Source organism: Haemaphysalis longicornis, unplaced genomic scaffold (genome assembly GCF_048455015.1).
Source record: "Haemaphysalis longicornis isolate Haplotype H1 unplaced genomic scaffold, Haemaphysalis longicornis Haplotype H1 scaffold_8, whole genome shotgun sequence".
Lineage (NCBI taxonomy): Eukaryota > Metazoa > Arthropoda > Arachnida > Ixodida > Ixodidae > Haemaphysalis > Haemaphysalis longicornis.
The window spans coordinates 154,364,840-154,381,668 of record NW_027526445.1 but is presented as its reverse complement, the minus strand read 5'-3'; the positions used below and the strand labels follow the sequence as shown (position 1 = coordinate 154,381,668).

The window sequence follows — 16,829 nt, the reverse complement described above, 5'->3', positions numbered from 1 at the left end:
CAGTGCGGGGGGGGAGGGGGATGAAAGATTAGGGAGGAGAATGAGGGTTGTAAAAGGGATGGGTACTCATGCGCCCGTACGTTCTGCGCCCGTACGTAATGGGTACTCATGCGCCTGCAATTCGCACATTCGCGACCTTGTGGTAAAGCCTACTCCTTGAGCTTCCCACATAGGCGTCAAGAGCTTGCAGACATGGTGGCTCCATCTATAGCGGAAAATTCGATTCGTTGTAAGTATAGCTTTTTTAATAAACCCGACAGATGGCAGCAGCCGCACGTTAGCTGCTCTGGTTCGATTCATAAAGTTAGTTACTGCTGTTTTCTAACACTTCTTAATATATATTAGCAAATTTTATAAGATATATTATTTGTTTAGGCATTACATCTGAATATTTTTTAGTTAATTGTTGCAGCCACAGAAACGGAATGGCAACCGCGTGCCTAGGAGTTCACGACGCCAGCGCCGCTTGTACAGCAGTGGCCACAGCGGGAACTTTCGCTTAGCGGCGCAAGTGGCGCAAGCGCAGGCCGCCGGAGCAGCAGACGACAAAACGGCAGCTGCCGTCGTTGCAAGCGGTATTCCTGTGTCACGGGCGTTTAGCGGGCGGGCGAACGACGGGCAGCCGGCGGCGTTGGTCAAGTCACGTTCGCGTCTTTCCGGTCGCCTTGCCAAGCCCGCTGTGCATTTCCTGCTCCTCGTACGGGGGACCTTCGTCCGTCTCCGGCGAGCCAGCACGCTCGGCCGGCGTTGTCATGCGGCGGTCAGCGCGGAGCAAGAGGAGACCGACGAGGCAGCGGTCGTCCGTGCGCCCGGGAGCTGCGTAGGCCTAACGGAGTAGTGCGGTGATTGTCAGCGGCGACTGTGTCGTGCCAACGGCAGCTCCTGCCGCCTGAATTGGCCGACTGCGGACGGGGAGGCAGGAAATTGGTCGCGATGCCTCCGCTGGCGCGGGACCAACAGCAGTCGGCGAGTCTTTTAACCGCGGAGATGAAGGCTGCGGCGGCTGCGGCAGCGGCCAACGGCGGCGGTGCCGACGGCGCGAGCTGCGTGTGCTCGGTAAAGTGTGTGCTTGTGGGCGACGGAGCCGTGGGCAAGACGAGTTTGGTCGTCTCCTACACGACCAACGGCTACCCGACGGAATACGTGCCCACGGCCTTCGACAACTACTCCGGTGAGTTCAATCGCCCTGCCCGCGTGGGGTCAAAGGTCTTGTCCTTTTCGGGGGCAGAACCATTTTGCCGTCTGAAGAGGTGGATGACAAGTTGCGAATTGGCTTGTTTGTTGACGGCAGTTCCGAGGGGTTGACCATACTCTTCTGGGCGTGTGGTGTGTATGAACCTGTAACGGTTAATTCATCTGACAATAATTTACCCGTAATTGGATGAATTGGAAGGCGTGTACACTGTCTAAGTTGGATCTGTTATCTGATGCGTACTGTTTGGTTACTTCGTTTTATCGAATTGTTTTGGTTGTTGTATTTGACACGTGATTCTTGTTACGCGGAATTGGGTGGTGCGGCTGTTGATAGATATATACCAGTGAGAGGTATATATCTGTCTCGTTATTTCATGCAAACTAAAACGGGAAGTTGCGCTCGTCTTCTCCTCTCTATCTTCGACCTCGTCTTTTGCGCAAACTTATTCCTTCGTTCGTCTCTAATTGATGACTGCGGGGCCGTTTAATGCCTGTGATCGCACCAGTTTTATACTCTGACGCTCAAAAGAATGGCGTGTTTCGAGGGTGAACTTGATTTAGATCAAGCAAGGCGTGTTCTTCTAAACGCTAGAAAAGTATGTCGTAAGTTCACTCCTAACGATGCCGTGTCCACGTATCGAGAAATAGTCATTAGCTCGGCGTTACATGTGTGACTTGTGATACCCACAGAGTCAGAAAATAGAGGTTGTAATAATTTATAGGGCTGATTGAGAGGTCACATCATAACGTTATACGCCTGTCTAGACGAAAATCATTCGCTTCGTTGAGAGCCAACGGCACTCCGATAGAGATGAATCGGCGATGACAGCCTTTCAGCGGACGTAGTCGTTAAGATTGGCGACTTCCTGTCGCAGCCAAGAAGCGACGAGTCAAAACGTGACCCAGTTTTTCCGTTCCCAACACCGCTTCAAGCCGTTCAACTTGAGTCTGCTACTTTGCTAACTAGAAGCTTTATTTTGTGCTCGGCAACTGCTTCTATGAGTTCAACCGCCGTCCTTTTGCCCTCCGCCTGAGGGCACAAGTGTTGCACAAGTGTCACTTTATTTCCAAACTCCATTGTCTCCGACCTTCTGGAAAAGATGCGTAGCCTTCACGTTCGCCGTCGTGGAAGACCTTCGGAAATGTCTGACAAGCAGTTGGGAACCAAAATAAAATCACTGTGATGGCTTCTTCAGCGTAGCAACCGAATATGCTGACGCTATAAATTTTTCATTGTCTTTGTTTTTGAGGTGGAGTTTGCGCAAGTCATTAGCGCGCAGTGACCCGTTCGATATCATATCACTTCTCTCGTCTCATTGCTTGAATAACATTCGGCACTGTCACCTGTTTTTATCTCTTTATGACACGCTTGATAGCTTGTGTGCGAGGTGATAAGGGACGAAGTTGACGAGACTGCGAGTACGGGACGTCTTCAGTCTCGTTCCCACTTGCGACCTAAAGCGACGGGAAATCTGTCTCTTTGTCGCGCGGCGATCGGTTTTGTCGTTTGGTCTGGACCAATTTTTGTCGCCGCGACAGAAACCGCGTCGCTTCGTCGCAACTGTGAACGGTCTTTCATTCCCTGTCCAGAAACGAGACGTAGTTGTGGTGAAGTCACTCTCATTGTTGTTGTCTGCGCATTCTTTCAAGCCCTTTCTGGAGAGTCAGTAACCGTCAACAACGCCTGTAGGAGTTTCAAACACCGAGCATTCGGGCTCGTTATAGCAGCGCAGAAAGGAGTTTGGTTGGGATCGAAGCGCTGTCACCACGGAACAGGAGGCGACTACACCCTGCGGGCCACATAACGACACGTCGAGCAAGGCTTGCCGATAAGCTCACGGGTCACCAAACGACACTTATCGGAAAGGGACTTTGGATGCATTGTTAGGAGGGCGAAGTGAACACGTACCAGGCACGACTTGAGGAGTTGGGGTTGAACGGTTGTAAAGGGGAAGTAATGACATCAGTGCAGAGGCTGATTAAGGGCTTTTTGTGTACAAATGCTTTCAAGCAATGTATTTTTCGGAAGGCGTAATTTTTTTACACGCATCCTTTCTATCCTACCTCCCTGGATATGGCGGGTGATGTGTTGCAGTAGGGGCAGTGGACATGGAATAGAAGAGGAGAGGATGTAAAGTGGGAAGATAAGTGTTGGTGGAAGGGAGGAATAGGGCAGGAAGAGGAGAGGGGAAAGAGAGAGAGACAAAAATTAGAGAAGACCTTGGATGGCGCCGCCGGCACCAAAGGCAAGTGTGTTGTTCGAACCTCGGTGACCAGCTGGTCTGGCCTTGCGGAGAGGAGACGGGGACAACTTGCGAGGCACATCCGTTACTCAGCCGTGTAACACCGCGAGCTTAGTATTTGTCGCCGCTGGGCTTTCTCTTCTGCTGTTCTGTTCTACGCAGCTGCGTGTCAAGCGAGCCTGGCTACTTCAAAACTCCCCACCGCTTTTGTCCACAGAAAGAGCGTCGTTGTGGGTTCCATTCACCCCAGCAAGACGGCCTCAATACTCCCCGTTCGCAGAATCTCGCGCTTCGTCATGGACTATTTTTGAATACGAGGTTACATTTCTAAAGGCGAGAGCCTTGTATGGCTCATCAAATTCAGAAACCGACCGTCGTCGACGTCAGCATGAATGGTGCCAAAGGTCACGTGACTCAAGCTGTGGGAAGTTCCAGCAAAGGAGCATACCAGTCGTGTGTAAGAGATGATTAATGATTGTCAATGTTATTGAAGGAATGATCGGTAATTGGTAGTGATCGGGCTAGTCAAGCTGTCTAGTACAGCTTTTTTCCTTGGCTCCGCCACTTTGTCCGCAAATATGTGTAGATGAAGATGTATACAAGTAGAAATAAAGAATTCGTTCATTACTTCATTAGTCAAGTGAATTGAGGAGGCCTAACGACGGTAAAACAGCGTACGTGCTGTGTCGACGGGTGGACGTGTATATAAAACGTACAGGTGCCCCAAAAACCAAACGTAGCACGGCTTCGTGAAATTAGAATAATTTCTATTCGAAGCGGCTGGCAGCATAAATAGAATATCTGCTTCCCGGTTTTATTTGGGGTGTCTTTCTTAAAATGTCACTTAGACGTCGCTGGCTAGGCACATGGCGGAGAAAACCCTCCAAAAATCCAACCCGTGCTTCGCTTACTTTTTGGGAACCTGTACGTGTCACAGATTTTTCGCCTTCGAGGCACATGAGCAGACGTAAGCATCCCGAGAAATTTTTCGTTGCGGAGTGCCTCGTAGCCTGCAGGTCTTGTTTCGGCCCATTAAAGCCGGCTAACAGAATTGAATGGGCTGAGCTGCCGCGAAATTTACAAAGGACTGTGGAGGATTTGTGAGTGTGGGGTAGAGGACGATAAGGTCGCATTGAATCGCATTTGTGTACGACGCCTGGCATCCGCTTCTATTTTTAAAAACCACGGTATACCCGAAGTAGCGGCAGGGGCAGCCGGATCGCAGCAGCTGTCACAGCGTGGCCCGTTGCGCAGTATCTCTTCGCCCTGTCCGCACGCTTGTGGGTCAAGTACGTGCCGCGAATACACTCAACGCATTCGCGCAGCGAGGCCACACTGGCCCCCTCGCGCCGTCTTGTGACCGCGCACGTGCGAGAGGAATTTTGTTTTTTTTTTCTTCTGTTGTAGGACACGACGCTTTCCTGACTTGGATCAAAAGTTTGTCCGTGCGTTCGCGTCACGACTCACCGCCGTAGCGGTTATTAAAGGTGCCACGAATCCAAAAAGATTAGTTTTGCGGATCTTTAAGAGAACATCTCGTCTCTCTCTCTCTCTTCCTAGCGAGCACAACTTGCTTCGGCTTCGGGGTCTCCGTTTCTTGCCCGTCAGTATCGGCATTCGTCGCCGCCATTCCCCTTCCTTCAGCTATTGCCGCCCGAACTGGCCGCAGACTCCATTCTGCAGCGCGTGCGAAATTGGTGGCGGGAGTCACAGGACCCGTCGAGGCGAAGAAAGTAGCGAACCGCGCCTCGACATTTAAAGCGAAAGCTTTCTTGGTGGGACCGATGGCGTCCTGTCCGTAAACTAATGCATTTCCTCGCTGACCTCTTGGTCGACCGAGAAGCTCTGATAACATCTCTGGACACACTGCGAGTAAGTGGCACCGGGCTTCCATTGCGTCAAAGCGGTTACTTGAAAATGGCGAGAAAGGAACAGGTCTAGATGAGACAATACGGACATCGATCATGAAGAAGTAGAATAGTATTCCTTCATCTCATAAGCCACGTTTCGGTATACACGTGGATCGTTCGTGGATGCGTTCACTTAGTGCGCGAAAGATCGTCGCGTGGGGTGTTCGTTCCCCGTTTGCGATTTGGGCCTTTGGAGGTTTGAAGATCGATTGGACGCACTTTAAGCGAAGGTTGACGCACTTTTACTTTTAGCGCTTCTCTCAACATTTTTTTTTTAGGAAGTGATGGGTATTTCTTTATCACTATGGCAACGCGCAGGTCATTTCGGAGCAGTTGTCTGTAGGCGGAAGCTCGGAGGCTCACGGTCACGAGAACAAGCTTCTTTTTAGGTGCGAAGTACCTTAGGACCTCGCTTTGACCGGGGCTTGGCGTCCGTGTGTACACAGTGTTGCGCATGCGCGAGGAGCATTGGATTGGATTGGATTGAAATGGATTGGATTGTAATTGCATATACTGTACACACTCGTTGTCACTCATTTACATGCGCGACTGGGCAATGCCACGGGTGATTTACGGTAAGAACGATCCCCAGTGCTTCGCCCACTCGTCATGATTCACTTCGTGGAGATGCGTGATTTTTTTTTTTTTTATCGCCGTTGGACGTCGAAATATCTTGACGTCCGAAATCGATCCAACGCGCCGAGGAAAGACGGCCGAGGAAGTCTTGAATTGTCGTCCTTGGGCCCTTCGCGCTTTGTCGGCATGCGCAAGCAAGAAGACGGCAAACCTTCGTTGCTCCTGTCAAATTCTTCACGTCTTCCAACAGTGCTGTTCACAAGCCAACGGCCATGTCCTCAAAAAAAAAGGAGTCCCTCGCTCTGTCGGTCCCCGTTGTCTCGCCTCTCCACAAGCGCGCGACTCACATTTACGGCCCCACTGCAGCCGCTCTGCGCGCAACGATAATAAAGAAAGAAGTGGTCCTTTATTTATTCTCGCAGCCTCGCGTCGGCGGCGGCGGCGGTGTGTGAAGGGGGCTGCGATAACAAGGAACGCCGACGACGTCCGAGCCGGCGTGTTTTTGTTGGGCGTCGTTAATTCATCTCGAATCCCCCTCGGCGTGTTTTGTTTGTTATTATTATTTTTCCGCGCGGTCCTTCGTTCCCTGTAAGTAGGGCTTCACGGCTCCTGGCCTGCGCTGACCAACATCTCTCTCTGTCGCTTGCTCTCTCCCTCTCTCTGTCTTGCTCCCTGAGCCGGCACAGCCTAACAGTCCGCTTGCACCGAAGCAGAAGACCGTCGAGTGCGCACCCTATACTGCTCTTATTATTCCTTTTTTTCTTTTATAAATTCACCTCCAAAGTGTTTTAACTTCACATCTTTAAGGTGGTGATAAGATGAGCCAAGAGCTTCGTTGCCCTTTACCGACCTTTCAGCTTTCTGTAACCTTTTTATACACTCGGTGGTGATACGCTGCGCGGGAATGCGGCAGGCGGGCGCAGCGGCCTAGAGCGAGGATTAGCACCGCGCGCGCCGAGATTTTGTGTGGCCTTTGGATGCCTGCCACCACCACCCGCTCGTGCGACGAAGGGGATCTCCTTTTGTGTTCGCGCCGAGCGCTCCTGTCTGGTCGGTTCGGCGAGGTGCGTATTCGAGCGTTATCGTCGCTGAGACAGCGGCACGGAGGCTTCCCTTAATCTTTTCCCACGAAAGAAGAGGTAATAGCGTCTCGCGGTTGTGCCTCGTTATGGCGGAGCTTATGTTATATGCAGTAAACCCTTGTTACAGCGAAGCACTACTGCCTGGCTTTGTTCTAATTGAGGCTGCGTTAGAAGCGGGGATGATTTCATCTCGATGCACTGCCAGCGGGGGCATTGAAGCCGTTCCAAAAACGAAAGCTCCTTTCTTAAAGGGACCCTGAAACATTTTTTTTTTAACTTTTGCCGAAATCTTAAATGCTTGCAGGACGTTTTCTCCCAGCACACTCATTACTTAGATTAGGAGGTCGCAAAGTACCTCAGCCAAAATTACTGCTCTGTTGCCCTCAGGTAACTTAGAAACGTGTTCAAAACATTTTAAGACGAAAGTGTTTTATTCCCAGATACACGAAGATTTTGCTGACGTCATATCCTTCACGGAAGTGACGCCAGTACAACGAAGCAAGCGGCCTGTAAAGGGTGCACGCTTGCACGCAGGGTATTCTTGCGGGGAAGCAGCCTTTAGTACTAAAGAATACGTTATACTTAGGGTTGCTCATTTTAAGGTTTTATGTTTTAACACGAAAGTTTTTTTTATGCCGGGATACACCAAGATTTCACTGACGTCATATCCGTCATGGAAATGACGCCAGTACACCTTTGCCGAAGCGACCCGCCAGCAGGACGTCGCTCGCCAAGCACACCCAAAAGACAGCCGCCGACCCGCAAATCATGCTCAGCTGCAGATTTCGCTGCACATTTCACTGTCGTGTTTTACCGATTCCTATAAAAGAGGAATCAACCACAGTTTCTCTCTTTCCTGGTCTTAGCGTTCTTCGACCGCTCGAATTACGTCATTACAGCGATGTAGCGGCTACTGGCCGACTTTCCTTTAAGTTGCAGCAATGAACGCATTCGATAGCCACTTTGAAAAGAATGCCGTTGCGTGCTGGCGATAACTATAACTTTCGCAGTGCTTCCAGACGCGAAGGAAAGAGTGAAAGCGTTTATCAGAAACGTTGCGGGGTCCTTTTAAGGGAAATATGGCTAAAACGCGACGCTTTCTCCCATGCAACCAAAGTCGAAGCCAAAGCCAATCCAAATCCGAACTCACTCGACCGCTCTGGGTGGCGCAATCGGGTAGACGTCGGCTTCATGACGCCAGGGACCGAGGTTCGATTCTGACCACAAGAAGAGTTCTTTTATTGAGGTGTTTGATGTGTGTTTGTGGAAACCCATTGTTTAAGTTGGCTTTCCTGCTGTGCGTTTTCGACGTCATATTCGCCATAAGAATGACATTCGCCATTCGCCATTAGGCTGTGTTAACTATGGGGCCAACATTGAATGTCGCTGTGGAACTGTCTGGAACTGTTCTGTGTCTGCCGCTTCGCAACCGACCTCCGATAAAACTTGCAGGCACTGATGGGCTGTTTTAATAGCACGAACAGACGGTTAACCGGAAGGAAGTATAGCATACCGTTCGAATTATTTTCGATGCAAGCTAGGCACCCTTTCCCCTCTGGCAGCAGCAGGACCATCCATGTGACGTCATCACCACCCCCTACCCCTTCGAATCTGGCGTGACCAATAAACTTTTTTTCTGGTCTACATGGGCCTCTTTTGACACTGGGCAGATGGTCCAAGTGGAATAGTACAACGTCATTCGGTGTTGACAGCTCCCTCGCGTTCCGTTTTGCCTCGCCATCATCGCCGTCGTCATCAGCAGCCAGCTTGATGAAGTCCGCACCATGTTCCCTCAGCCGTTCTTTTCCGTTGATAACCTTTGCCTCCCTGTTTTCCCATTGCATCGCCCCATTGAGGTAATGGCGTTGTCTTGCCCTTCCTCTAGGTCTGTCCCAGGGTAGCCACTCTATTGCCCTGATGGTCCACCAGCCGTCAGCTAACTTCATTTATTCTGCCTCCGAACCCTTAACCTCAGGCGGCATTACAACGTGCACGATTGCGTTACAGGCAGCGACTTCTTCATTTAGAACCAGGCAGCGTCTTATATCTCATTGCATTCGGTCTCGGCTGAAACTCCGTTTAGCAACTCATTTCTTTTTTTCATCGACAATTGTTGTCCGGCCATCGTGAGGCGTACATACGGTCCCCCGCCTCTTCTTCCGCTTCCGGCTTGGCCCTGTGGATGCGGAAGCAATGACCATCGTGGCCCGTTTCTCGAACAATATTCGCGGAAGAACGCGCGCCACGACCACACGCAACTTGACGATCCGAATGGTCGGCGTCGTTGCACGCCTCGTCGTCCCTCTCCCTTAGTTCTGGCACGCCGAGAAAAGCTGTCTTCCTCGAAAGTGGCCCACCTGTTGAGGAGGGGGATAGGCCGAGGGGAAAGAGAGAGATACGAGAGAGAGAGAGAGAGAGAGAGAGAGAGAGAGAGAGAGAGAGAGAGAGGCGAAAAGAGGGAGGGAGATGAAGCGAGAGGGGAGAGAGATAAAGAGAGGAGAGACGTAAGGACAGAGAGATATGAAGAGAGAGAGTGAGAGGGAAGGGAAACATATGATCGAGAGGGTTACACCTAAAGAGAGAGAGATTAAACGACAGGTGGGGAAAAGGAAAATAGATCAGAAAGAGAGGGACAGAGAAATAGAGGGGTAAGAAAGAGAAAGAGAGAACGATGAGAGAGCGGAGATATTGAGTGAGATGAAGGGGTAAAGATATAATGAGAGTGAAAAAGATGAGAGCGATGTAGAGAGCGCGATAGATATATAGAGATAGAGAGTAGAGAAAGAAGGTGTGGGTGCGTGTGTTTGAGAGAGAGAGAGAGAGAGAGAGAGAGAGAGAGAGAGAGCATTGACGGTGCTTTTCGTCGAAGTCGTGCACTTTCCCATCCGCAAGAATAAATAAAACTCGCCATCGATGTGCCCGAATCTGAACGCTTCCTTGTTTCCACTCTTAGCTGCGGGCGTTTCGGATTACTGCAGCGGTTTCTGGCGCGCATGCAAAAAAGGAAGGTCGCGGTGTTATTCTTGCGCTGCGTGTCTTCCATATTGAACGTTTCGACGACGATATGCATCCGCCGTTGATATTTTTTTTTTTCTTTATTGATATGCATGGGAAAAACTATTCTTGTATTCTTCCGGGAAACGTGGTCGGTGGCTCCGCGCCGCTCCTTGTACGTAACCCGGGTTCGTGGTACAATTGCTGCGTTGCATTTTTTTTTAAAGACGATAGTCTTTCTTGGGCTACTTAAACCCAGAAATTTTGGTCTGTCTGTATGTCTGTCTGTCCGCCTGTCTGTCTGTGACTCGATTCAGCCTCCCGGCCAAAGCAAAACAAAGCCTGCGCAATAGTCTTATATAGTCACAGCTAAATCTACCCATGTATGCCCGGTGTAATGTTCATACTTGTCAACATTGTTGAAGAAGAACAAGACATTACGCAAATATGAGACAACAAATCAATGCAGAAGTGATATTTGCAGTGTTCCTTTATAAACAATCATACATGCTTGACTTTTGCGAAATGAAATACTTCATCAACTGCAGAAAAAAAATTCCTTCCGCCGTCGCCTGCTGTCGCCCGCGCCACTATAGCTTCTGGCGCCATTTTAGGAAATCAACCGCCAACAGTTACGCAAGGTTCCACTAGATAGGTTCCACGTTCTGCTTGCAACGCACGTGGAGTAGGGAAACGCGGTTCTATAAACGTTGAAGTAGGGCGCCTCGATTAACGCGCGTCTTCGCCGTACGGCAGCGTTCGCATCGAGACACCCGGTTTGGAGAAGTGGAACGCGGGAAATTTAAAATGATTTAAGCAAACCTTTGGCGTCTTTACCTTGGGAGGAGCGCGACGCAAGAGGAACAACATGAGAGGTGAGGGGGAAAGCGAAGGGAGGCATTTACTTCGCAAAAGCCTATAAAGACTATCGTCTTTTGATGGCATTTGCAACGAAAGGAGCAGATACGCGGCCAATTTTTTTTTTTGCTTACCCCCCTCTGTGTGTGCGTACGTTCAGCAATAAAGCTACGCCGAGGCAGAGAAGTTTGCGTGCATTGATTGGTCACGCCGCTCGTATTAACAACAAATGTTAGGTTCGTGGCAGGAACGCCCGTCTAAATGTAGTGATAATACAGAACCGTGTTGGCGTCGGGTTTGTCCGGAGCCTCACACTTTCGCGGAAGAGTCTTAGGTTCGTGTTTTAGTCATTAGGGCGATGCTAGCGTCACTAAATAAGCTACGCTTAAGAGTACCGCCACTTCGTGCACCCGGAAGCGTCTGGGGGCCACTTTTGTTTTTGGCTTGCAGTGTTGCGATCTCTCCCAATGAAACCGCCGCCGGTCGTGACGGGCACAGTGCGACCGGCCGCTTAGCGTCCGCGCAGCAGAGAGAGAGAGAGAGAGAGAGAGAGAGAGAGAGAGAGAGAGAGACGCCCAGAAACAAAATGGCTGCGCCCGTATGTAAACAAATATCACGCGGTGCCGACCGACCAATGAAAATCCTGGCGGCAGATAACAATGAGATAACAGAGTGCCGATACTCTAAAAACCTTTATTTAGTGACGCTGGGCGATGCCCCGCAGAAAAATACTGTATATCACGCGGTGCCGACCGACCAATGAAAATCCTGGCGGCAGATAACAATGAGATAACAGTGCCGATACTCTAAAAACCTTTATTTAGTGACGCTAGGCGATGCCACGCAGAAAAATACTGTGGTTGTTGTTGTTGTTGTTGTTGTTGTTGTTGTCGGGGTTGTTGTTATTGTTGTTGTTGCAAACAGCAAGCGGCATGGGGGAAGGTGTGTTCCCGCGTTTCTGTGCACGGCTGACCATATGAAGCCGCCAGTAGGCGTGCAAACCGCAGACGTGCAGACGCAGCGTGTCATCATTCGTTCCCCTTCCGTCATTTTTCTACCATTTATTTTTCTTTACCTTCTCCAGTGCGGAATAGGCGGTCAGAATGTTTTTTAAGTGCAGAGCACTTTAGGGGCTCGCCTTGTCGTCGTAGCTCGCTCTCCGGACCCAAGTACAGCCACACGGCGTTCCGTCGTAGCGGCTGTCGTCGCGGCGTAACTCAGAGGCCTCGAAAGCCGAGCGGTTTATATAGTCACAAGCTTTCGAAACTCGTGAACCGCTGGCGCTTGTCATACATCCCGACTAGGGGAAGATCTTTTCAAAGCCTCTGTTTGCGCGCGTAACGTCGCGTGACTGCGGTGGCTAGATACCGTGAGCTAGGACGAGCTACAATGACAAGTCGGCAGCCTAAAGTGATCGGCACTTAAAAAAAAAAAAAAGAAAACACCCGCATTTGGGGCTCCACGCGTCGGGGAACGGCATTCTCCCCCAAAGGTGGGCGAATAGAGCTCTGAATGGATGCATGCTCGTTCGACTTAATGTCTGTTGTCGCTGGTAAAAAAGAGACTCGCTTGCGCACCTGGAACGAATCTGCACAGGTCGTCCCACAATTTGTTATTCTTGAGAAAAGCTAAATGTGACCTTCGCGCCGCATTCGCGCGCGCCTTAAAACCGCGCAATCAAGCGCCTGTTGCTGTGCCGCCTGTGGCGTTGTTACAATCAGTTCAGCTGCGGCGGATTTGTTGCGCACGACGTGCGCACGTAATACCTCAGCGCACACACCTCGCGCGAAACAGATGCGGCATACGCGGCCTGCGCTGCCTACCCACTCTATGTGTCGTGTTCACACGGGCTACTTTCTTTTTACGTTGTGCTTATAAGTAATTTATCTTTTTGACACTCCGTTTGCGGTGCGCAGGGGTTAGCAGATGGCTCTTCGCTTGCCGCATCTTTAATCCTATTGCAGCACGAATGCATGTGAACCCGTTCGCGTGCGTGAGCGGGGAGGCAACACCTGTAAGCGAAGAAGGCCTTCTCACGGCCTGCGCGGTCCACTCTTTTATCTTTTAGATGCGAAGCATCTCATGGTCGGGGCTATGTCCCTCCCTTGTTGTTGTTGCGCCGTCCACACCCCCACTGCGCATGCTCGGCTTGCTGAACGCCCGTGTCTTACCCTTTAATGGCTCCTGGAGCGACAGTGTTGCCGGTGTCTTCCTGGGCTGGCACGAGACGAGCACGCTTCACGCGCCTTCGACGTTTCATCGTCGTCGGCGGCGGCGTGCGTCGGCGAGTCTCGGCGGGCCGTGATTACAAGCAGCCCACAACCATCTGGGGAACGTGCATCGACCTCATCTTCAGCAACTTTAGGGTTCATCCACTACAACAGCCCTTGGCTTTACATTTCACAGACCATGAGGCGGTCATAATCAAAGCGGAACGCCAACCACAGCACGACGTCACCTACGTTGAACATGATGATGATAATGCTTAAATAAAGACACTCATACCACGTACAACGTCTCTCTCTCTCTCCCTCTCCCTCCCTCCCTCTCTCTCTCTCTCTCTCTCTCTCTCTCTCTCTCTCTCTCTCTCTCTCTCTCTCTCTCTCTCTCTCTCTCTCTCTAATGCCTCTCCACTCTACCCCCCCCCCCAATAAAATTATAAAATTACACCATCTTCCTGTAGGATGCTTATGGTCGAGCCTGTTCCCTCCCTTGTTGCGCCGTCCACACCTCCACTGCGCATGCGCGTCTCTCCTCCATTCTTCTCCTCACCCTACCCACGCGTCTCCTTACTCTAACACCACACACCAACCCTACTCACACTACTTACTTCAACTTTACTTACACACCAACCAACCCCCACTGCTGCTTTTCATCCTCCTCAGAGTTCCTCCCACGGGAAGGAAGGAAGGAAGTAAACTTTATTTTCCTGAGCACCCTTAGTCCAGGGCGCCGTCTTGGGAAGCCGTGGCCATGGCTTCCTCCGCTCTGTACGTCAGCAGGAGCTGTGTCGCAGCGCTGGGGTCAGCCAGACTTGCCTCCCAGGATGCTAGAGTTGGATTCGGGATGGGGGTCAACTTTGGATGTCGATCACAGGCCCATATTGTGTGGAATATGTTTGGGTAACCTCCGCAGAACGAGCAAGTAGGGGTGCCGGGTAAATTTCGAAAGCGATGTGTGAGATGTTCAGTGGGTAATGTGTTTGTCTGAATCTGTCGGAGGAGGACGGAAGGGGCGAAGCTCCTCTTGCTCGGGCCCTGTCCCGTCCCTCGTTGCTGCTGTATACGGCACGGCACATTAATGATGATTGTGGCAGGATCCCCCTAGGGACTGGCCAACCAAAGATTGGCCGAAGAGGTCAAAACGTTCAACGCGTTCGTTGCTACCCAACAAGGAGGAGAGGAAGAAGAAGAGGTTGTCATTCGTCGCCTGCGAGCTCAAGACACATACCGGGGGTACACGACACAAGACGCTCTGCAGAAGGCGACGGCCAAGGTGGCTAAAATGTCACACACCGAATTCGCCAACTTACCCATGGAGATTCTCGTCGTCCAAAACAACTCCTACATAACCACCACAAACATCGACGTCGTCGACGGGCTTGTCAACGGAGCGGTGAAAAGCTTGACGTGTCGAGTCTTTATATGATGTGCCGGCGAATGTTTCACGGTTTTACCGATAAGCATTTTTGCCTCGCCCCTATCATCATCATTCACTTCGTGGAGATGGCGGGATTTTTTGTTTTGCTCATCAAGCGACTGGAAACCTAAACTTTGCATTTGGCGAAGTCATATCAGGCGCTAACGGATAGGAAGGCTGGAAGACGTCCGTCCCACCGGTTACTCTGTGACGTCACAGCCTGGAACCTTTTGAAGACAAAAGGGACCATGAAGACAAAATGCAAGTTTTGTCCGTTAAAAAGACTGCTTTGTACGAATGACAGTTAGCAATTGAATGGAAAACTTAGATGTGAAGAAAACCAGATGAAGAAGTATCGGCTCAAGCCGCCGGGTTCATACGATGTGGCGGGATCTTGTTGGCGCTATTGGCGGCTACCGAGTGCACCCACCGTCTATAGGAACGTGACCGTGCAACTGATGTGGTGCCTCTGTCTCCGTGTCATCGTACCACTTGAATGATAACCTACAATTGACACACTGATAACTGCGCTTTAGTGATCCCCGCATTGCATCGCTGCTGACGTGTGCAGCGCGAAGTTTGAAAGGTTTTAAATTATCCCCCCCCCATTTTTGTTGTTACTAGATAAGCTTCTTTCGCTGTTGTCATGGAGTTGAAATGAGTTATACCCGTGCCACACGTACAAGAAAAATGACATTAAGTGTTTAGGGCCTTAAGATACCGAATGGCATTATTCGGGCAGGCCGTGCTACACACGAAAACGCAAAGGCATTAAATGTGTTAGGCATGATGGTGATAATGACCAAAAAGAGAAATGCACTCATATTTTAGAAGTGTTTAACGTAGAGAAAAATGTCTTACAAGGGTTAGAAATGTTTTTTTTTTGTGAAAGAAAACCTTATGAAAAATAATGTTCTTTAAAAAATGGTGTGAGCTCTTTCTAAAAGTGGCTTCAGCAGCTGCCGTCGCCCGCCAGCGGTAGCTAAATCCGAAAAATTCAAAACTACGAGGGCACCATGTTTTGCATATTGCCACTGATTTAGTGAACTTCGTCTTCTTCAGAACTTCGCCACCAAGAGTGCACAAAAAATCGTCTGATTTCGAAGTTCAGCTACGTTACCGCGCCAACGCTCTGGTTGTAAGAGTTTTGTTGGTTTCATTCGGTGCTCATCGCATTCGAGAGTAGGCAGATTTCAGGCGTTCATCAAGGCGAATGAGTTGTGCAGAACTCCTCAAACCAAAAATGACATTAGAGCGAATGGCATTAGATTTTTTGCGGGTAGCAGCGAATTAATGGCATTAAAACTTGAGGCCTTCAGCACTTTGTCATTTTTCGTATACGTGTGGCACAGGTATTACCGAAGGCTGGTAGTTCTCTTAGTAGCCCCTTTTTTAAAGCTTCCGGGTGTTATTGTGGCCGCTAGCATGATCGTCTGCCTGCCCGTACTCGCGTCGGCGCGAGAGAGATTCGGAGGTTGGAAGGGGTGGCTGGCGTGCGTGGGAAAATGACGGCACGCTCCGTTAAGCAGCGGCGGCGCATTCCCACCCTATGCGTTCGCCAGGGAAGGGCGCTTTAAACGCGCGTGTGTGCGGGGAGAGGGAGCGGTGCGGAGGGGCACCTCACCTTTTCCTGTTTGCCGAGTACGATGCCTCGTCCGCCGTGCGAATTTATTTCCTTCTCGTCTGCTGGGGTTGCATTTCTTTCATTTTTTTCGTGCCGCGTTGCAACTGTTGCTCACAGCGCGCCCCTACCCTCTTATTACTTGCCCGTCGCCCAGGGTAGAGGCGCATGTGTTATGCATGTTATGCGCTTCGAGCCGTGCTTTAAACGCGGACTGCTAGCTGCCGGCGACCTTTCGTGTTCTTGCGTCTCCTCAATGGGTTCTGCGGATGCAATCGGAAAACCGTGAAAGCGATGCGGTTGCGGGGCTTGCGTCGGTGAGATCAGTGTCTTGTTTTGTGGTGTATGAGTAATACGGGAAGATGGGCGTGGCTGTTATCACCAGAGTTGGGCTTCCGGCTCTGGCGCGCCCCCCGCGTCTATGTCTGGGGCAACGATCTCCGCTGTTGTGGGGTTACAACTGTAAATGGAAAGAGAGGGGGATTAGTAGTAGTAGTAGTAGTAGCTTATATCCGAGGCCGTGACTAAACCCTTCTTCGAAACATCATCAAATGACACAGGGAGCCTGCAGAATTTAGCACAAAAGTGAAATCAGAGGGCCTTATCAGATACCACACTCTTCCATCTTCCAACGACACCTTTGATCGCTTGGGAACTTACCTACTGTATACTTCAAAAATTTGTCCGCCGAGCGATCAGCCGTTCGTTAAAG

The 16,829-nt window shown here is 50.5% G+C and overlaps 1 protein-coding gene across 1 annotated transcript in view; it reads left to right on the top strand.

Annotated features, from left to right (window-relative positions):
* Positions 1 to 540: 540 nt before the first annotated feature.
* LOC144149784 (cell division control protein 42 homolog) overlaps positions 541 to 16,829 on the top strand; it is a 108,813-nt gene continuing 92,524 nt past the window's right edge. Inside the window, exon 1 of the mRNA XM_077681427.1 lies at positions 541 to 1,171. Coding sequence (XP_077537553.1) covers positions 934 to 1,171 — 238 coding nt within the window. The 5' untranslated portion in view covers positions 541 to 933. The remainder of the gene's footprint in view (positions 1,172 to 16,829) is intronic.